Source organism: Ictidomys tridecemlineatus, chromosome 4 (genome assembly GCF_052094955.1).
Source record: "Ictidomys tridecemlineatus isolate mIctTri1 chromosome 4, mIctTri1.hap1, whole genome shotgun sequence".
In the NCBI taxonomy this organism is placed as follows: domain Eukaryota; kingdom Metazoa; phylum Chordata; class Mammalia; order Rodentia; family Sciuridae; genus Ictidomys; species Ictidomys tridecemlineatus.
In genome coordinates this window covers 73,796,237-73,812,954 of record NC_135480.1, presented here as the reverse complement: position 1 = coordinate 73,812,954, position 16,718 = coordinate 73,796,237, and the positions used below count along the sequence as shown (strand labels likewise).

The window sequence follows — 16,718 nt, the reverse complement described above, 5'->3', positions numbered from 1 at the left end:
ATGAGAACAGTTGCAGAACCCAGACAAAGCAAGAAGGAAATATAGGCCAGTGGAGGGACTCTTACTAGTCCACAGTGAGCAAGTACTGAGAGAGCAGCTGTCAGAATTCCCTTGGACACCAAGGCAGTTGTCATTTACTCTTTGATTTTCAGAAGATAGACCTGAAAGCTGTTATTTCAGGACAGGCTTAGTCATCCTCAAGTTCTAAGTTAAAGACCTTCTGTAAGGGTTGTTAGAGAAAGATGGCTACCTTAAATAAGTGACCAGGTGTCTTGGGCACTTCCCCTCCCTGGGAGCAGGTAGCTAAACTCCACAAGAAGGAATTAGGAGACAGTGTCAGCATTCTAATCTCTTTGTGAGGCAGAAAAAGTAACAAAAGAATTGTGTGTGACTCTACACTCATTGGTACATATTTACCTGTTCAGTGCTGTTTTCCTAGTGTTTAATATAAACTTCTAAGCTTGAAATTCCATATAAAAAAGGAGTTCCACATTCTGCCACAACCTTCCGATTCTCAGTTACAAATGATTTTCAAGTTCATCCTTTTCCACTTTATGTGTGAACATTTCTAAATCCTGGTTCAGGGTCTAGTTCAGCTCCATATCTGATGTCACTCAGGATGTCACACTTTCTGCATCTTCACTTCCACCCAAATGCTGTTGCAGTAACTCCTAAAACTTAGAAGTCTAGACTGCTTATAGGCATTGCATGAGAGAACAAGGTTTCTGTCACTAAAGATGCTTATTAAAATACAGATTTAGAAACACAAATAGGACTCTTTACTACAGAACTTTCCAGATTTTTTTTTTTAAGAGAGAGAATTTTTTTTTTTAATATTTATTTTTTAGTTTTCGGCGGACACAACATCTTTGTATGTGGTGCTGAGGATCGAACCCGGGCCACACACATGCCAGGCGAGCACTCTACTGCTTGAGCCACATCCCCAGCCCTTTCCAGAGCTTTTAATGTGGAAACAGGGGTTCATGTGAACCCAATAATGAGTTAGTTTTGAGAGGCATCTTCCTTTTATTTGATGAAAATACTCTTTTTATTTCTGGTAGAAAGTCTGGAGGGACAAATGTTTAAGGGTCATACGTTGTTCTACTGGCTTTGCTAGGAATATGTGGTTGCAGTGTATACAACTAACACATGTAAAGTACCAGATATATTAATATCATGAGTACTTTTTTTTTCTTTAAATGACAATAATATTTTAATACCATGCTTTCTTTTATTGTCACTGAAAAGACAGACATGTCAAATTTTACAATTTTCTGTTCCAGTTCTATAAGTTATGCTGTATGTAGCATATCCTTTAGTAAATTACATCCACTTGCAAACTGATATTATTTTGACTTTGAATGCTTCCAAATCCAAAATATTATTGTCTACCTTTGTAAGAAATCAAGATATCAAAGAGCTTTACAAAAGGAGCATCTATTTAAAAAAAATCTTTTTTTTTCCTCACCAAGCAAAAGCAAAGCAAACAAAAATCCCAAAATATCAGACACAGAAATGGAGACCTCTCTCCTTCCTCAGGCGTGAGATTCTTGTTAGATTCCAAAGCAAAGTGTATTGGAACTCAGAAGATTGCTGGCAGCCCTGCATCTCCTTGCTATGCATAGTATTTCTTATGTGACTTGAAGAAAGTGTGTGGTGTATACGTCTTGAGTGCCTTGGATTATCCCTTCATAAAGCTCTATTGCCACAAACCACCAGGAGGTTTAAGTCACCAGTGCTGTTTCCATGTCCTTGCTGCCACATGCAGGTTGATATTAATAGGGTGCGGGCAAAGTAAACATCTGCCTCGTATTCCAATTGCTTTTTTCTCCACTGATATACTTAGAAAGTAGCTCTTAGGCCAACGACCATAAAATTAAAACAGAATAAATCAAACTCCTTTCTTTATATACTACAATTATTGTATTTGTAAAACATTTATTGGAGTGCATGATTCTGAGCCATTTTGCGTTCTCTCAATTTTCATTTTTATTATTGTCCCTGACTACACAAGCCTCCAGTCCAGAACATTCCACCAACAGGGATCCTTTTAAAGCCAGGGGAAGAAAAAGTCATACTGGTTTTTCTTAAAGCAAATGACAAGTAATTTTACTATAAAGTAATTACAACAAGACAGAAAAGTTTCCAGATTGAGCAAGTACACAACTCTCCAAAAGCACATTGAAAACTATGCAGAAATAAATTTTGATTAGGCTATGTGACTGTGCCAGGCTTCAAACAAGTGGTTATTCTGTTGTGACATCTGCCGAGCAATGCATCCATTGTTCTCTGGAATTTAATTCATTTTAAATTACTCCATCCAAATGATAAAACACGAGACATGCTACACTCCAGGGGCAAAATGCTATGATTGTTTTTATTCCGACCACAACTGTGAGTAGAGAGGCAATACAGCCTGTTCTAATTAGACCCTGATTATAGTCTTTGCAAAACAACTAGCTCTAGAAATGTGAGTGAAATCTGCTAAGTGATCATTGGATAAACGAGCTTGCCTACTCTGCTGTGTCTACAAAACTGGCAGAACCATAAGCAAAGACTTCCCACAAAGTAGAGTGACAGTCTTTGGAAGAGAAACCATTTTCAAAACTAAAAGTAGCTTGGGGTGCCAGTTTATTTTTAGATGTAGTTGAACATGTATATTAACAGAGCCAATAAATTATTTATTTTACTGTTCAAGGACTAACATGCGAATGCCTCCAAATCCAAAATATTATAACTGCCTAAGAAGTATTGTGAAATTCCTAAGAGTTATATGTGATGGACATACTACCATCTGGAAGCTTTAATAATCAAGAATTTTTAAAATATAAAGATATAAATCTCTGAAGAAAACACATACACACACAAGAATTCATATCTCCTGTATGCCACATATTTAATATAAACCTTTGAAACAAGTTCAGATGAAATAAAATCCAATGTTCTCAAAAAAAGTGAATGATTAACTTAATTGTCAAATATTTCCTATTGCCCCAAACATCAGTATTGATTTTTACTTCTATGCAAAAGTATGCTTTCAAACTTCTTAAATGATATGATACACAAACCAGTTTTCAAATAATAAAGCCAGTCATCCTACAATTTTAAGAAATTAGGTAAAGGATGTTACGTGACACATCACACACACACAGACACATGTGTGTGTGCATGCATGAGACAATGATAAAATTTGGTTTCTCTTACAATGAGTACATGAAGACTATTAAGTGCTGCCAGGAGGGAGCACTGTATCACCCCTCCCTACAGTCCAGGTAGTTTCCTTTAATCCAGTAGCAAATCTGAGCATATTTGAGAGGGGTGATTCTAACAGCCACATTAAAATCCTGTGGAGAACCATTCATGTCCACCCACTGGTGCCCTGAAAAGATGCCAATAATTTTTCTCTCCCACTTTTGCTGCTGTCTCTTCCACATCCTCACATAGACCCCTGACCCACTGGCCCCAGGCTGAGCATCACACTGCTGGTAAAGCAGGTCATAGGTCTCATCTTTGACATCACAGAAGCGGTACACCAAATTGCCAGGTCGATCATTGTCATAGCCAGAGAAGTGAATTCTGCCCCCTGGCAGCTGTTTAGCAGGAGGGCTCACCCCAATCTTCATGAACTTTCTCTTGTGGGGTTTTTTGAGTTCCAAGAGGGCATAGTCATAATCCATGCCAATATCATTGGCATTGCCTTTGATCCAACCCTTGGGCACATGGGTGCGTTTTACCCGGATCCACTGAAATTTCATCTTCTCAGGCAAGGCTGAGCTGGAGCTGTTGGCCCCTCGACCGCCATCTTTAAACTTGGGCTTCAGGAAGCCCACTCGAAGTTTCTGCGTTCCTTTCACATAGGTTTTCCCATCATGTATGCAGTGGGCAGCTGTGAGGACGTGTTTCTCTGCTACCAGAGTGCCAGTGCAGCCTGTAGATAACTTCACTGATGTTGAGAAAGGGTAGTTAAGTAGGAAGTCCTTCCCAAAAATGCTGAACCTGCTGTCATAGCCATAAATCTGCCGCTTCCTCCGAGACTTTCCTGAAGACTCAGAGTCTTGGTGTTGAGCTCCACCTCTGCCATTGCTGAGGATGTAAATGCCCACCTGAGTCTCTGTGCGGCTGCCATTGGAATAGAGTGTCTCATAAGACAGGTATTGTTTGGCCTCTTCATATGTGGGCAGAGGTGTTCCCTTGTGACACTGGGGTCCACATGAGGAGGACACTTCCAATTTGGCTTCAGCCCCAAAGTCTGGCCTGGCTAAGTTGAGGGTGGACTGGGGCAAGACTACAGGGAGGCGGTAAGCAGGCCAAGTGGGTTTCCAGAAGGCACCATAGGGACTCACCTGCCCAACAACACAGAGCAGGAGGAGAAGGAAGAGAAGCCCTGGAATCTCCGCCATGCTGAGCACAATTCTGTAGAAATGAAGAAGACAAGTAGGTCAGGAAAGCAAGGGCTGAACATTTATTTATTGCAGACTGACAAAGCTCGCAGCATGCCTGTCATTATTTCTAAGTCTGTGAACTTAGGAATCAGGGTGTGGAACGGAATCCTTGGATAACAATCTTACTTACAATGCAAGGACTTGACCTTAGGAATATTACAGTGGCTGGGTATTCCAAATAAAATTGGGTGGTCATTCCCTCTGATTTAAGATGTTCCTTATGATGGCACATTGCAGGGCGGCATGCCTATAGTCATTAGTCCCAGATGAATGGCTGACCAGCCTCAATTTCTATGTGATTCTTAGTTTTCTTTGTATTTGATTCTAAACACTGTCTTGTGCTACCATCTTGGTTCTCTCCCTTTCTGTCCTTCTACCTGTTTATTCTCACTTATAATAAACACCTGGAAATTTTTCAGGAACACTTGCTCATGTAGAGGATAAATCTAAACTATATAACTTACTGAGTGACCAAGACATCAAAGAGGGAGAGTTCCACAGTGTCACTTATTAGGAATTCTATTGCTTCTACATGATGGGTACATTTGAAAGATGGTATGAGAAGTTGGTTTTGGTGTTTTTTTTTTTTTTTTGCTTTGAACTTAGAATATTTACTATTACATGTTTAGTTCCTGAGTAACCAGGTCATTAACAAACAAAATATTCCCTTTTCCTTTGGATTATTTTGTACACTAACAGGATCTATGTCAAATATCTAAAGCTCTAATATTGCATGAAGTATCTCTTATGACTGCTACTCCTGGTTATTTTTTCAGGTGTTTGTGTTTGCATTCATAGCTAGAGTAAATGCCTTGCACTTGGGCTTATGCTAGCACCCAACAATGATTTATTGAGTGAAAGCTTGTGTTAATGGAAAAGCAAGGGAATGGTGTGGTTCAGAAAATAATTTTTTTGAATGATGCATGCTGACTTCTAATGACAGAGATGTATATAGATGATGTGGTTACTCAGACTAAGGACATAAAGTCAGATGTGAGAAGAATAAGAGAGGCATGCCAGGGTAGGGGATGCTTGAGATGGACCCTGAAGTTGAAAAGAAGTTTGATAACGTAAGACTTGGAACACAGTCTGGGCAAGAGCACACCAAAATATGTAACACTGAGTCATTTCAGCAATTATACTTAGCTCAGCAAGGGTGGAGAAGAGGAGGTGGTAATGGCAGCAGACAAGAGATGGATGATGAAGAGTTGTATGTACTAAACAAAACAGTTTGAATTTTATCATGGAAAGGTATGTTTAAAGACCCAGAATTGTTAATCCCCCAAGAAAAACGACAGCAAAAAAGAAGATTGGAAGTACTTTCATAAATGCTTAAGCATAAATTGGCTCTGACTGGCTCTGAATCTTCTGGTTGGGCTGACTCAGCAAGTAGAGTAATTCATTCACAATCAAGCATCCAAGAATAGGAGAAAAAAGTCTCAAGTTGCTAGTGGATCACAGCAAGAACAGAAGAAAATGACTCCCTTATTCTCACCCTCTTCCTCTTTGAGGGTATAGAGTTATGGCAACTTTGGGTGCTCTGTGCTTGCTTTTACATAAAAACTGGAAAATCCCATTGACCCAATCTAGTCCAGCTGAGCTTGCCAATCCACATTCCCAATATTCACATGCTGTATTTCTAAAATATGTGTGTGCTCCACCCACCTCTGGGATCTTTTTTCTTGCCTCTATCTCTTGAATTCCATTTCTGTCAGGGAAAATAGGGATGGGAAAGGAAAGGAATGAGGTCCTGAAAAGGCAAATTCTTTGGGATCTCCTAATTCCCTGAAACACTGCTGGAAGGGTCTCTAGACCCTTTTGTGAGGAGAAATGCATTTAATTATTTTTTAAGTTCTTGAAATCATAGGATGCATACACACACACACACACACACACACACACACACACACACACACAAGTATGTTTGCTGGGGTACTAGGGAGGGTATGCTGATACCATCCTGAGTCCTCCTCCCAGAGGGGAAATTGGCAATGGGGATAGATGTACTAATGACAACCCTTTGGGAAATCTGTGGGACAGATCAGCCTCTGTGTCTGATTATTCCCACCCATCTACTGGTTAAGGACCCAGCTCTTAGGCTCATCTGGGCTTGAAGAGCCCTTCCTCCATGTAAGTTTCTGCTAGGTGACTAAATGCCCCACTTCCACGGGAATCCCTGCCAAGTGTGACATGTACTAAAAGGAATCATGCATAGTGTCTTAGGCCCCAACACACTATCCCCTCCTTCCTTTGACTAATGTGGAGAATATTAGTTCTGGAGCAGTTACACCAAGGTTTACTTCAGCTTATCTAAAGAAAGGAAACACTGAATCCAGAGGTCCAAGCTGCCAAGTGTTCCTGTTTCTTTTCTTTTTTTTTTTAAAAAATATTTTTTAGTTGTAGATGAACACAATATATTTATTTATTTATTTTTATGTGGTGTTGAGGATCAAACCCAGTGCCTCACACATACAAGGCAAGCACTCCACCACTGAGCTACAGCCCCAACCCCAGTGTTCCTATTTTTTTTTTTTTAATATGCCTCTTGGGGGAGAGAGCAGGAGATAAGATAGCATTACACTGTGTATTATCATAAGTTGTACATAACATTTCAATGTGCATAAAGAACATGACAGTTATAATATGCTCACACTGTCATCTAGAGCATGGATCTTCAAATCCCCAATGTGAAATTTGTATTTAATTGGATCCTGGGAGTATGAAACTTGAATCATGGACTGCACCAACACCCACTGTGCCAGTGCATCTGTTTGGAGTTTTATCCATTTATCAAAAAATTGAAGAAGTCTGTTGGATAGGGTGTCAGGAAGAGAATGGCAGAAAAAAGTCTGAAACTAATGGAAACACACTTTAAAAATTCATCCAGAAACCTTAACTGATGAATTATTCCTTCTCAGGCAAAATTAACTCTAATTTCAATTTTCCAAGTACTTTGCCTGTACAGTAAATCCTTGTTTATTTAAAAAATACTTTCAAAGACCTTAAAGCATGCCCCATTTCACAAGTGCCACCATGGCATATTTTTTCTTTGTCTGTGTTTCAAAAAGAAACAATATTTTTAGGAACCAGTTCATGAGAGATACAGAGTATGGAGCAGTAAAACAGTCTTTTCTTGGGGGTGTGAGCTCTGGGAAGTTAGCTAGGCCCTCTCCCTAACCTCATTCCAGCCCCTCAATATAGAGGATCAAGTTTATTCTTTGGCAAAATGTTAGATGACTATGTGCCAAGAACTTTTGGGATCATTTACAAATCACAGAATGTTATTAGAGAATGCTAAACAGTCTACTGTATGATAGAATATTACAGATTCAGAGTCCTTACAACTTAAATTCTGGTCATTTAGCCAGGAGTGAAGGAGAAGTAAGCTATCTATGGAAACAAAGACCACTAAACCAACAGAGCAGGGATAAACTTGACCTCTCAGAATCAACTTTTCAGATACTTCAAAAACACTAGCATCTGCTAGTTTGAAATATTGCTTATAAGTTTTCTATATTATTACTGAACTATACTTATTTGTGATAAGATCTTGTTCTGACAGCCTTCTGTCTTCCTTAAAGTTATGAAAGTTTTGCTTTAAAACTTCAATTCAGATTCAGAAACTCATGCAGACTTCTGGAAACTAATGCAAATCAAATTTTTCTGAATTTATTAGGTTTTTAAATGCCTGATCAGAAATTGAAAAATACAGCTGTGTGTGCTCAAGTCTTCAAGTGGGTTTAAATTGATACTCTGTATTAAAGTTACAAGGTTTCTAAGTTGCTTATTTCTTTATCAAATGCTTAAGTAGGGTGGTTTAGAAACTGTCCTGAATATCACCTGAAACAAATGCTGTTTTACCTGGTCTTCATAGATCCATGATTCTCTAGTTTTTAAGTTTCCAGGATCAAAAATATTCAGGTTAAAGATAATGTTGTTTATAAACAGTGTCTGCACTGTCATTTACTGCTCAAGGATGTTTACTCTTCAATTACGGAGACTGGAGGTGTAGGGGAAAAGGAAAAGGGAAATTTATCTTGTTCTCTCTTACCTAATTGGGAGATAAGATTGCCCTGGTCATCTACCAAAGAAACAAGGGACTCCAGCAGAGGTTGACTTTCAAGAAGAACTAAGTGGCTGGGCGTGAATGTTTTTAGGACAGGTCCCAAAGAAAAGTGTGAGGGGAACATCCCTACTGTCCATTATGGGGCAGGGTGGGAAGGATTTTTTTTCTGAGGCATAAAAACCCTACCCTGAAAAATAAAAAATAAAAACCCTACCCTGGCTCATTCCCATTAACAACACAGCCAATGGTAACTGTGGTCCTTTAAAATCAGGTGGATGGCTTTGCAATAATTTCTCAACTCATCTGATAATAGTAATTTCCCCAGAGACAATATTTCCATTTTTATAAACTTTAGGTAAGTCTGTGTAAGTCCACTGAAATTTGTTTAAAATAGACACCCCAGGATTTAAACAGATGCAATAAAAACATTCCTATCCCCACAATTGGTAACAAATGGATTACAAAACTTTACATTCTCTTCCATGTTTACAAATGGATCAACCTTGTCTTTGTAGTGTTGTCTGGAAAACTCATACCTTAAAGAAGAAATGAAGATTTCTGAATCTTATTCTCATGATATCTAAATCTGGATTAAGAAAATTTAGGTCCACAACATTCCATTTTTAAGAATAACTCTTTCTTATGCACATAAATTTATAAGATAATTATCTTTTAAAGTTCCCAACTATTTTCGTGTATCACTTCACCTAAATGGCAAAGCAAAAAGGAAAATCATGGTAAGCAAATACTGTTTTTCACTGTGTTTAGTAACACAGAAACAATATTCCTTTTCCAACTCTGGGTATCTGACTCACAAGGGGGTTACACATTCCATGCGCAGTCATACAACATGAGCAACTGTCTCCCTGTCCAGAGTCTCAAAGTGTTTATTCTTCAGGAGTATGTTGCCATTCATGAGTCCATTAATCGTATGGTAGAGGGACTCTGCACATTATTAAATGTGCAAGCAACAGTCTCTTTGGAGAATGGGCACTGTGACTGCCATCTCCTTCTGCACTTTAGTCTTCAAAACTGCAACAACAGAGGTCTCCTCAAGGGGGCCAGCTTTTTCGAGAATGATTTAACTCCTATTGCAAACAAGTGCTGTGAAGGAAAACCGAATCCTTGGGTCATCATTGTCCATTGTACAACATCTGAATTCCGGTGATGCCCTATAAATGACTTAAAGAAACAGTAGGAAAGTGTGAAAGATGCTAACTTGGGATACCATTCAGAGGGATGACTTCCATGGAACTAGGGCTAGGAATACTGAACAGTGAAACCATGCTAATTCCTAAAGCAAATGCTTAGACAACAAAGTTCTGTGAATACTCTGCAACCCGCCTTGCTCTCATTTTCCGAAATCATAGACCCTTTTAAAGGAAAACACACCTAATCACATAATGTTTTAAGAATTACAGTCTCATAAAGGAAACTTCAGGGAACTTACAAGTCCAGCAACTTTAAACACAATTTTTTTGTGGTTGAACCAAATTTAACTTCTCTATCAGATTTTAGGCAAAATGAACTACCCTAGCGATCTGGGGACAAACCTGGCAGCAGAACAAAAAACAGAGTGCATAAAACTGTCATTGGTGAGGCCATGAGAAACAAATTCCCCAGAGTCGGTGAGAGTTATGCATGAATAATGCCTGGTTCATTAAAGGATCTCTGAGAGAGATGTACAGGCGAACCTGAGACTATTAAAGACTGCAGACTGGGGCTAACAATATTCTCAGACACACTAATGGGCCTTTGGCACTTATGCTACAGACAGAAAAGGCACCTACATTCACCATCTACCTGAATAGTTGTCAGTGTTACAAAAACAAGATCCATATTAGTTACCTCGGAAAAAAATGCTTCCTTCCTAGTTCAGGCACAGGAAGCATGACAAGTTATCTCTTGACTTTATTTAGATGGGAAAAAGACAAGTAAAGGATGTATTCATATGTAGATGGTTTGCATATGATCACACTTTCAGAAATCCATGTAGTGGCTTCTGTGGCATTTTCTAAGTTCCTTCTTCACATTCAACCTCCAATCACCCTCCTAAAAGACTTCTTGAAAGACAGAAGTCCTGTTTTAAATGCTCTCCTGCTCAAGTAGGATCTTGAAACAATGTGCAACAAATATCCTGATACTAATTTGCCATAGGGATTTTGGCCACAACAGACTTCAACTATAAACTCAACTCTTTCCACAGGGCCATGTGGAGACAATTCTAGCAATCAAGGAGCCCTCAGTTACAGGAGCTCAGAGAAGCAAACCCAATTTAATCCTGATCCTGAATAACCTGGAGCTTTCCACTAGCTACAGGCTGTTTCTAAATTCTCCTGGGTGTAACCCAATGGGCAATAAAAGGGGATTTTTATCGGCTGAATTCTCATGAGACCACTTGAAAACAAACACAATTTGTATCCTGGAGGGGAATGATGGTGTTGTTTGATCTCTTTCTCCTTTTAAAAGGTTTTTAAAGCTCTAAAAAATCCGATTATTTAAAAGTTAACAACTTGTGATGAATGCCTAAAGGCAGAAGAAGAAATACTTGCTTCAAACTGTTGATAGTTCAAACAGCAGTTTCTAGGTTTAGCACCCTGCAGGAAGCACAGGACCATCAGGGCAGCCAACAGAGAAAGGAGCCTATTCCCTAACCTATGTTTGCTGATCTTTTTTTCTTGCTTGCTAAGGTGTGTTCACAATCACGTGTCTAGTGTTAAAAATTAATGCTCCGAACGTGATGGAATCACATACAGTAAAAGCAAAACTCACGGAAAACAAGTGGCAGTGGTGGCGGTGCTGCCATCGCCCCGGCAGGAGGTGAGTTTGTCAGAGCCTGCTTCACCTCAACTCCCAGCCAGGACCCTGTACCCAAGATCGTTTCAACACCTTCTTTCCCCACTTGCTTCCTAAGTGACACTACGTGAATCCAAACGTTCTGCAGCCCCTGGGTTTTCCCGGAACTCCTTCAGGACTGTGTCTCAGCGCTCGATACCGCGCAGCGGCCCGAACCAGGTCCCCGATGCCCCCAGCAGCCCATACTTACTCCACCTTGCGCGCACCCGGCCCTTTGTCCCGCTCCTCCAGACTTCTAGGTCCCCGGCGCCCCGGCGCACGACCCTAGCCCGCGCCCTCACTCACCCGTGCGGGGCAGCCCGCCAGGGCCGCGGCTCTCAGAGCCGCTCAGACAGGTGTGGGCGCGGAGAGGGCGCGCGCGACTCCCATGCTTGCCCCGCGTCGCGACCGAGTGTTAGCGAGCTGGAGAGCAGCGCCGGCAGCGGGCGGTTCCGCCCCCCGCGCCTCCCGGGGCCCGCCCGCCCCGCCTTCGGCCTCGGGGAAGCCGCGCTGCAACAGCCCGCCCCACCGCACGGCCGCGCCCCCCTCCCGGCGTCTCCCGTCCCCGGCCAGGGCAGGAACGCTCCTCCGAGTCTGACTGTTGCCCAGCGGCCCAGCACAGGTGGGCCCCCGCGCAACAGCACTGACCAGTCCGGGCTTCTCGGCGCCAGCTAGCGCCGGCTCTGTCCAGGACCGTGCGCCTTCACCCTTTGAACTACGGGCACCCCCGGGCTGGGGCTCAGCCTCCTGAAGTTGTTCGTGGCCCTGAGTCCGCTGCCAGTACTTAAAGACAAGGTGTTCCCCAAGGGAGCTCCCCTCTTACCTGGAACTAAAAATAGTTATACACATGGTGCATGGGGTGTCCCTAGGCAAATTTGAGTTGACTCAAAACCTATGCGCTCACCACCCACATACATTTTGAGCGTTTTAAAGTGATGACTGAATTCCTTTCCGCTTTACCCAGTGTCTCAAGTGTCTCCAAAGAACAGAAACTTGCATTCCAGTTCGCAGGACCACCAATGCCTTGCATCCCCTGCAACACCCACTTAGTTCAGTGCGTGTGTCCGGAGCATAGCAGGGACTTGGCAATTTCTGAATTGCTCACTGGCTGGTGAGCCCCCCACACTATCCCCTCTCCCCAGCTGGCTACGTTGGGCGGGGCACCGGGGTACCAGCTGGTGGAATCATCTTTTCGCACCGTGGGCCTGCTTTCCTGAGTCAGGCCAAGGAGTCCACAGCTGGGACAGGGCAGAGGGTTCCTCGGGCTTTTCCTTGCCACAGGCGACCTTAAATGGTGACCTCCATTTAAGGAACAAATGCTGGAGCCTTGCTATTCACCTCCTATGCGTCAGCTACACATACAGCCTTTTGTGGCTTAGAGAGTACAGAGATTACTGCTAATTTACAATAAGGGCTGGAGAGGTTTAATGACTGCTAACTTACAATAAGGTTTGGAGAGGTTTAATGACTTGCTCTAAGTCACACAGCTATTGAATGATACGACAAAAATTTGCACTGAGGCCACATTTCTTTCTATCAAGCCGCTTAGCTTTCCTTTTTCCTGCCAAAGCCTGCTCTCAGAATGGGAGGGCCTAACATACTATTGGACAACACGTTGTTATTGACATACCTGATGTGTTTGTGTTTGCAATTGATTTTAAATAAGAAAGCCTGGAACACATTATTGTGTGGTGTTTCTCAAGTATAAGAGAAATCAATATTATCCACCATTTTAAGGACAAATTTTTCTTAGATTTCTCTAGTCTTTGCTTAAATTTTCTTCTAAAACCATTCCTATACTATATAGACATAAAAAGATATAAACTTATTTCAGCTTTTGAACAACTTGAGAATAAAACTAAAACAAACCACAGGCTGGTGATCTGCTAAAAACAATAAAACCAAAATCAAATATAAAAATTATCTTCCAGAACTATAAAATTAAATTGGTACAGATTCCTTGACTACTTTCAGTGTCATGGGGGTACCAATGCTTAGATGTGAGCATCTTTGAGTTTTCTGTGTATCTAACACTCTCATGATCTGTGATGTACACTCCCTTCCACATCTATTTTGATCACCCTATATCATTATAATATCTGACTTTTACTTGACCTAATACATCTTTTAGGGATTCTCTTTATGTCCCTCCCTTCTTATTAGCATATTTCTTATCACATAATAATAAGTGGTAACTCTTGGGGCCAAAGAAAAGCACATAATCTGAAATCCAGATATAGTACTTTGTATGAGATGGTCATCCCAATGATCCAGAATGTGCTTATATTCACTTTTTATCATAAAAAATGAAAAAGTAAATTAGGAATCTTCAAGGGTCTTTAGCTCCTAATTGAAAAACACCATGAAAAGTCAAGTATCTTATTTAATAGAGGATTTGGTGGTAGAGTCAGAAGGAAGGGAAAAAAGGAATGAATTCTCAACTATGCTCAAGTTTTGTTAGATTTATCCCAATAAATAGTTATTAAGCACCTATTATGTGCAAATACTGTGGCAAGCATAAAATGGAAGAGATGATCATAGGTACACACTATAACTGCACAAGTTGAGGGTATCCCAGTATACCCACTGTGTGTCTGGGTACCATTTCAGTGTCTGCCATTTACTAGCTGTGTAGTTTTGCTAAGCGTTTCTGTGACTTGATTTCTTCCTCTATAAGATCACTACTACTTCATGGATTTTTTTTTAAAGAATTGAACAAATTAATACATATGATGTGCTTAGAACAATTTCATGCAGTAAGGCCCTAATAAATATAGCTGCTGTTACATGAATCATGCAAAAGGAACATGCCTTAGCTCTGCTTTTGAGCAGACTCCTCTAGCACCACCTCAACCTACTTGGACTTTCATTGCTTATTTTTCCTAGCAGTTGTAATGTCTCCAGGTGGAGTCATGGAGGACAGGATGATTATTTTCATCATTTGGAGAGAAAAACTAAGGCATAGAAAGGCCCCAGAGCAAATGTCTTCCTCAGCCAGTTTCAGAGGTATGCTACCCAAATAGCTAACAAGCGGATTTAGCTGCAGATGACTAATGATTAGGGAGGGGAGGGGGGCATTAGGGCTTGGAAAAGGACTATCCACTGTTGTTGTTCCCTGGAACTGTCAGTAGAAAAAGGAGGGGGTATTACCTGGTTTTGAATGCCATATGGTCAACAACTATGACAGAATTGTAGAGCATTTTGACCTTTAAGAGAAATATTCTGTGTAAAACGCAGGTGTCCTCATGCTCAGCCTAGAAATCTGCTTTTCTTTTTGTATTTATTCCATCTCTTCCATCAACCCCCAGAAAAGAACAAACCAAAACATTCACGGCTTTTCAAGAAATCAGAAATCATTTAAATTTGTAAATCTCAAATATGTTTTATGTCCCTGGCAACTGAATGGTTAAAAATGCAAGGAAAGGCCCACACATTCACTGACTCCCCCACTCTGCATAAGGTTTCTGGGGCTCTGGAGGAGAGTAAGCAAATATCCCTTACCTCAAGGACTATTATGCTATGGACATTATACAAAATCCAACATGGGAGACAGTAAGATACAGGTTAGATCAGGGTATGGACATGAGCTGCAAAACATGGAAGAGAGAATCATTAATTCCCACTCTGACAGGTACTGAAGCATCCCTGAGGCAGTCGGAGTTGAGATGGTGCTTAAAGAATGAAGATCAGGGCAGTGTTTTGATACATATCACCTTACTGTGTTAGCAAAACCACCTTGTAACATAGATAAAAAGAAAAATTTTCACTGCATAGGAAGACTGATGTGTAAGTTGAGGGAGCAGAACTAAGACTAAATTGTAATAATTAGAGCTTTGTTTACTGAATGCACACACCATGCCAGGTACCATGGAATATATCTTATTGCATGGAATTGTCAAGATAAACAGAAAAAGAGGGAAGAGTTAGTCTATTTTGTGATGCTGTAACAGAACACCCCAGACTAGTTAATTATAGTGAACAGAAATTTATTTGGCTCACAGTTCTGGAGACTGGAAAGTTCAAGATTGAGAGGGCCATATTTGGTGAGGGCCTTCTTACTGCATAATAGCAAGGCAGAAGGGATTGCAGAGAGAGCAAGAGCAAGACAGAGAGTGTACAAGAGTGAGCCAAACTTGTAATCTCCAAGATATGTAAGGAACTCAAAAACTTAACACCAAAAACAAACAAACAAACAAACAAATAACCCAATCAATAAATAAGCAAAGGAACTGAACAGACACATCACACACAAAAAAAGAACTACAATCTATCAACAAATATATAAAAACAATGTTCAACATCTCTAGCAACTAGAGAAATACAAATTAAAACTACACTGGGATTTTATCTCACTCTAGTTAGAATGGCAGTTATCAAGAAAATAAGCAACAGCAAGTGTTGGCAAGGTTGTGGGGGAAAAGGCATACACTCATACATTGCTGGTGGGATTGCAAATGGGTACAACTACTATGGAAAACAGTATGGAGATTCCTCAGAAAACTTGGAATGGAACCACCATTTGACCTACTATCTGACTCCTCAGTCTATACCCAAAGGACTTAAAATCAGCATACTAGAGTGATGCGGCCACATCAATGTTTATAGCAGCTCAGTTCACAATAGCTAAGCTATGGAACCTAGGTATCCTTCAACAGATAAATGGATAAAGAAAATGTGGTATATATACACAATGGAATATTACTCAGCCATAAATAAGAATGAAATTATGGCATTTACCCGTAAGTGACTAGAACTGGAGATAATCATGTTAACTAAAATAAGCCAACCCCCAAAACAAAAGGCCCAATGTTCTAGCTAATATGTGGATGCTAACACACGATAAGGGGGAAGGAGGAGGAAGAATAGATGTTCATTGGATTAGACAAAGGGAATGAAGGGAAGGGAGAGGAGATTTGAATAGGAAAGATAGTAGAATTAATCAGACGTAAAATTCTTATGTTCATATATGAATACACAACCAACGTAATCCCACATCATGTACAATCACAAGAATGGGAAGTTGTACTCCATGTATGTATGTCAAAATACATTCTATTGTCATGTATATATAAAAAGAACAACAACAACAATAAAAAGAGTGGGCCAAACTCACTTTTGTAACAAACTTGCTCTTACAATAATGATTTCATTTCCTGGTTAACAATATTAATTCATTTATAAGTGTTCTGCCTTTTATAGTTACCACCTCTCAAGCTGTTCCTTTGGGAATTAAGTTTCCAACATAAGAACTTTGGGAAACAGATTCACACCACAGACAGGGGCTGATTTTCTCCATTTTGCAGATGAGGAGGCTGAAGTTCAAAATGATTAAATCGGATACCTGGTACTAAACTACTAATTTAACCCAGCTGAGA

At 40.5% G+C, this 16,718-nt stretch overlaps 1 protein-coding gene across 3 annotated transcripts; it reads right to left on the bottom strand.

Moving 5' to 3' along the window:
- Positions 1 to 1,964: 1,964 nt before the first annotated feature.
- Positions 1,965 to 12,014, bottom strand: Prss23 (serine protease 23). Of its 3 annotated transcripts, none has more exons than XM_078046829.1 (2): positions 11,992 to 12,014; positions 1,965 to 4,413 (listed from the first exon to the last, which is right to left on the bottom strand). In XM_078046829.1, exon 2 carries the CDS (start codon positions 4,398 to 4,400, stop codon positions 3,252 to 3,254), a length of 1,149 nt encoding a protein of 382 aa, XP_077902955.1. In that variant the 5' UTR covers positions 4,401 to 4,413; positions 11,992 to 12,014; the 3' UTR covers positions 1,965 to 3,251. The 3 variants fall into 3 exon arrangements, with proteins under 3 accessions (XP_077902955.1, XP_077902954.1, XP_077902953.1); XM_078046828.1 differs by lacking the exon at positions 11,992 to 12,014 and adding an exon at positions 11,555 to 11,873; XM_078046827.1 differs by lacking the exon at positions 11,992 to 12,014 and adding an exon at positions 11,650 to 11,870.
- Positions 12,015 to 16,718: the final 4,704 nt, after the last annotated feature.